The sequence below is a fragment of the Eschrichtius robustus genome, chromosome 9 (assembly GCF_028021215.1).
Source record: "Eschrichtius robustus isolate mEscRob2 chromosome 9, mEscRob2.pri, whole genome shotgun sequence".
In the NCBI taxonomy this organism is placed as follows: Eukaryota; Metazoa; Chordata; class Mammalia; order Artiodactyla; family Eschrichtiidae; genus Eschrichtius; species Eschrichtius robustus.
This window is the reverse complement of record NC_090832.1, coordinates 60,235,151-60,240,473: the sequence shown is the minus strand read 5'-3', so window position 1 is coordinate 60,240,473 and position 5,323 is coordinate 60,235,151. Positions and strand designations below refer to the sequence as shown.

General features: G+C 46.1%; 1 protein-coding gene across 1 annotated transcript; it reads left to right on the top strand.

Annotated features, from left to right (window-relative positions):
* The first annotated feature begins 220 nt into the window (after nucleotides 1–220).
* On the top strand, nucleotides 221–1,537 carry POU3F2 (POU class 3 homeobox 2). The gene has a single exon (XM_068551151.1). The coding sequence runs from the start codon at nucleotides 221–223 to the stop codon at nucleotides 1,535–1,537; it is 1,317 nt and encodes a 438-aa protein (XP_068407252.1).
* The last annotated feature ends 3,786 nt before the right edge of the window (nucleotides 1,538–5,323 follow it).

The window sequence follows — 5,323 nt, the reverse complement described above, 5'->3', positions numbered from 1 at the left end:
AGGAGAAAGAGAGCGAGGGCGGGCGGGAGGCGGCGGCGGCGGCGGCGGCAGCAGTAATAGCAGGAGCAGCAACAGAAGGCGTCGGAGCGGGCGTCGGAGCTGCCCGCTGGGGAGAGAGGAGAGAGACAGAGAGCGAGCGAGGAGAGGAGCCCGAGGCGAAAAAGTAACTGTCAAATGCGCGGCTCCTTTAACCAGAGCGCTCAGTCCGGCTCCGAGAGTCATGGCGACCGCAGCGTCTAACCACTACAGCCTGCTCACCTCCAGCGCCTCCATCGTGCACGCCGAGCCGCCGGGCGGCATGCAGCAGGGCGCGGGGGGCTACCGCGAGGCGCAGAGCCTGGTGCAGGGCGACTACGGCGCGCTGCAGAGCAACGGGCACCCGCTCAGCCACGCTCACCAGTGGATCACCGCGCTGTCCCACGGCGGCGGCGGCGGGGGCGGTGGCGGCGGCGGCGGGGGCGGGGGTGGCGGCGGGGGCGGCGGCGACGGCTCCCCGTGGTCCACCAGCCCCTTGGGCCAGCCGGACATCAAGCCCTCGGTGGTGGTACAGCAGGGCGGCCGCGGCGACGAGCTGCACGGGCCGGGCGCCCTGCAGCAGCAGCAACAGCAGCAGCAGCAGCAGCAGCAGCAACAGCAACAGCAGCAGCAGCAGCGGCCGCCGCATCTGGTGCACCACGCTGCCAACCACCACCCGGGGCCCGGGGCATGGCGGAGCGCGGCGGCTGCGGCGCACCTCCCGCCCTCCATGGGAGCGTCCAACGGCGGCTTGCTCTACTCGCAGCCCAGCTTCACGGTGAACGGTATGCTGGGCGCCGGCGGGCAGCCGGCCGGGCTGCACCACCACGGCCTGCGGGACGCGCACGACGAGCCGCACCACGCTGATCACCACCCGCACCCGCACTCGCACCCGCACCAGCAGCCGCCGCCCCCGCCGCCCCCGCAGGGCCCTCCCGGCCACCCCGGCGCGCACCACGACCCGCACTCGGATGAGGACACGCCGACCTCGGACGACCTGGAGCAGTTTGCCAAGCAGTTCAAGCAGCGGCGGATCAAACTGGGATTTACCCAAGCGGACGTGGGGCTGGCGCTGGGCACCCTGTACGGCAACGTGTTCTCGCAGACCACCATCTGCAGGTTTGAGGCCCTGCAGCTGAGCTTCAAGAACATGTGCAAGCTGAAGCCTTTGTTGAACAAGTGGTTGGAGGAGGCGGACTCGTCCTCGGGCAGCCCCACGAGCATAGACAAGATCGCAGCGCAGGGGCGCAAGAGGAAAAAGCGGACCTCCATCGAGGTGAGCGTCAAGGGGGCTCTGGAGAGCCATTTCCTCAAATGCCCCAAGCCCTCGGCCCAGGAGATCACCTCCCTCGCGGACAGCTTACAGCTGGAGAAGGAGGTGGTGAGAGTTTGGTTTTGTAACAGGAGACAGAAAGAGAAAAGGATGACCCCTCCCGGAGGGACTCTGCCGGGCGCCGAGGATGTGTACGGGGGGAGTAGGGACACGCCACCACACCACGGGGTACAGACACCCGTCCAGTGAACTCGAGCGGGGGGGAGGGGCAGAGCGCGGGGCTCCCCCTCCCCTTCGGTCCGCGACCCTTTCCCGGCCCCCTTGTTCCCTCTCTAACTTCTGATTGTTCTTTTCTTTTTAATTATTATTTCCCCGTCCCTTAAAAAGAAAAAAAAAAAATAAGGAAAACAACTAAGGCACTGGACTATCCTTTAAACGGTAGCAGGTGTAATGATGTTTTGACCTTTACAGGCTAGCACCCAGGCAATGGAGTGGAGTGTCTCATAGAGAGAGTGAGAAGAGAATGTGTGTGTGTGTGTGTGTGTGCGCGTGAGAGAGAGAGAGAGAGAGAGAGAGAGATGGCAAGCACTGAGTTAAATACCTGGCAAAACTAAATAAATTACCAAAAAGACAAAAAAATCTACCAAACCGTGAGAAACATAAAACACAGCTCCTGATGCTTGGAGTTGGCACATGCTGCTGTGTTTATTTAATGTGGATCCCCATCAGGAAAGAGGGAAAAATACACACGTTCTTTGATGTAGGCAAAACTTAACCACATAAATTTGCACTGCAAGAAAATTGAAGTTTACATGAACAAATTCACAAACATGTTTTTCTTTCTCCCAGCGTTAATTTTGAAGTTGCCGGGTTTGGTTTGGTTTGGTTTGGTTTGGTTTGGTTTGGTTTGGTTTTTATTCCTTAGAGAGAGTTGAAGCCAGCTTTTGGCCACTCTCCATCTCTAATGTTCTTGTGTTGCCCTTCTGGTTATTCTTACTGTTTGTGAACTTTGATTACCTTCAGATTCCCCCCTCCTTACATTGGTATAACGTTTATTTGCTCCTTTTACCAAAGCAAACCGATTGACTTCATACAAAATAAATAATTCTCTGCTTTCAGGAAATGTGCATGGTCTACCCGCTTTATCCAAGGCAAGAATTCTGTTTGGAATACAAAAATGAAAGTGAAGCATTGGTTTTTGTTACCAGCCACAAAGTAAACTTCATTTTCAGGCAGTGTTTCTGGGGGAGGTTGAGGAGGGAAGAAAAAGAAAACTCGATAGTGAGTGACTGATTGCTTCATTTTATCAGGCGGGCCCATTGTGAAAGAGCTCAGAGGAAATGTGGAGGTTAAATATATTTCCAGAGTTGTCCAACAGAAGGAAAGTGGCACTTCGAAGAGAACTAGGGAAATATGTATCTTCAGACACCCCTGTACAGTTCTCTGCCTTCGGTTTTAATAACTTAATTATGAGGAATTATTTGTGCTGACAGCAGCAGTTAAACTTTGTTCCTCTAACAGCTTTTGTTTTTTAACATAAAGAAAATAATCTGGGAACTTAATGGTGTATGCATAGACTGTGATTCTTAGCACACAAATACCCATATGCATACAGAGAATATCTCCACTCTAGGCTGACTTTGTCTTCACTAGCTCATTTGTTTATCAAATCATGTATAAGGTCCCACACCCTCTTCTTCTGTAATTTATTACAGAAAATACCAGTTTGACTTGGACAGTTTTCCCCCCTCTTTTACTAAAGAAGCCAAATGAAGTAGAAAAAAATGTTATTTTCAATCCTTCCTTTTCTCCCTTTGTTAACAGTTTTAAGTGCGTTTTTTGACCTTATCTTGATGGAAAACGGTTAACTCTCATAACAAAAGACTCTACCGGGAAGTGAAGGTGGAAAAAAAAACTTGTAACTTTATTGAAAATAAATACCATTAAACTGTGATCAGTTAAAATATTAAATAATAATCAGCACAAAAGGGCGCTAAAAGGGAAAACACTTTTTATTCATCTTAAAAGTTTGGGGCTTTTTTTTTCTGGTTAGTTATTAGACAAATTTTTATTTTAAGAAATTAAATTCTCACTACCAGAAAATTATTGTTCGGCATCAGATTAGCATTGCAATCAGTAGTTAATGTTTTAGGAACTATGCTTTATATTGTCTTTTCAAACACCTGTGATTGTTTCATTTTCAATGTTTTCGCAAGATAAATGATGGCTTATAATGGGCATATTTATTTGCCTGTATTTCATTTCCCCCAATGACTGTCACAAGGAGATGGGCATGGAGTTGCTTCCGGGTGCATCATGCCGCCTGTTCCTAAGGTGTGGGAACTGGCCTTTAGTGAAGCAATCCAGAGCAGGGCATAGAGCCAATGGTAAAGCGAGGAAATGAATTTTCACATTCTTATTACCAAGTGGATAAGGTCAGAAGCTGGAGTTCAGGGGACGTGTCTATAGCTCCTCTAACTCTCATAGGTTTACTAAGATGAAAGTTACCACTGAACCTTACCACTATGTATATATGTTTAATATCTGTCTTTTGAAATGCAGAAATAGTTTAAATGTTTCTTTGTCTATTTTCTTTTTTTTTAATGCTACCCAGGGAAATATTTTCATATCATTTTTAAGTGGCCTGCCTCAATGTATATTTATTTCTTTTAAAGCAAAAAGGTTTTGGAAACTGTTTTTCTGTAGCTTTAAATGAGTAGGTGAGCAAAATCTATATGGGATGTAATTTTTTTTGTTCAGTCTCTTTAAAAATACTTTGTTTTGGTACATTTGGTTGTGCTTGTGGGGAAAATAAAAACGCAGAGATCCTTATATATTTATGTTAAAGTAATATTTTATTATCTACATAAAACAGAAATGCACAATACCTTCATAGTTTGTTCTAATTATTGAAATATCTTTATTTTATTTTAAAAATAGTGCCAAATTTTAAGGGGGGAAAACCCTAGACCTTATACTGACTGAGTTGAGTTGTGTGTAAAACACTTCCCTTCCTTTATACTCCATAAAGTTTTGGAATAAATTTTATACATATACTGCCAGGTTTCATGTTTATAACTTTCAGGAGCTTTTTTTTTTTAAAGAGAGAATACTCTTCTGATTCACTTTTCTTTGCAAAAACTATCAGTCCCAAACCTTGCAGTCACTAAGCCTGTAGTATTCCATTGAAATGGTCATTGGGTTTGAACTTCAGTTTGTTTGCCATTTCATGGTCTGACAAAGAGGTGTTTGTCCCCTGAAATATCTGCAGTGCCCCTGCATCATCTTTCCAGGTTAGCTTTACCTTATCTGATTGTGCTTTTTTGGAGAGCATCCATGGAACTAGGTGGACTTTGATCTTTACCCACATGTCCTCACATAATTTGGGACCTACAGAAGAGCAAGGCTTAGTAAAGAGGATTATTCTTTTTCATAATTAACAAATATCTTTCAACAAAGAATGATTCTGACAATATGCACTATGTGTGTTTACAAAGTGATTAGAGGTAGGTCCTCTATATTGTTCCTGTTAGGCTTACAGAAAAAGATGGAATTTGCAATGGTTTATACAATAGTGTCTATTTCTCATCAGACAAGCAAACAGGATCTGAAACAAGAAATGAAAAAAAGGAAAATAACATAGGGGAAAGACTCAAGACCGGGATGCTAATAACAAATTGTTTCAGATAGTCATAGATGGAACATCACAAGGTTTAAGGTTAGTGAGAAATCCAAGCAGTGTTGCATTAGTTTACAAGTTTGCTGATCTATTTAAAGTCCTCCTTGGAACAGTGGTTTAAGTATACATGCCCATTCTGAAAGGTAGTTTCTGGGCTTATTACATCTGATCATCTTTTCTAACTCCTGGTCAATATTACCCAGGTCCCAAACAGATTCAGCCAAATGATCTTATCAATAGTCTGAACAAGAAGTGACAGAAAGAAGAAGTGTTTTGTGACTGCAGTCATGCTGATGGGTAAAATGTTTAAGCTGGTTATAGATTTGAGTTCTGCGTCAATATCCCCCTCCGTTGTA

What these genes read in the sequence shown, in the direction of transcription:
- POU3F2 (XM_068551151.1), top strand. Translation starts at nt 221, where the DNA reads ATGGCGACCGCAGCGTCTAACCACTACAGCCTGCTCACCTCCAGCGCC.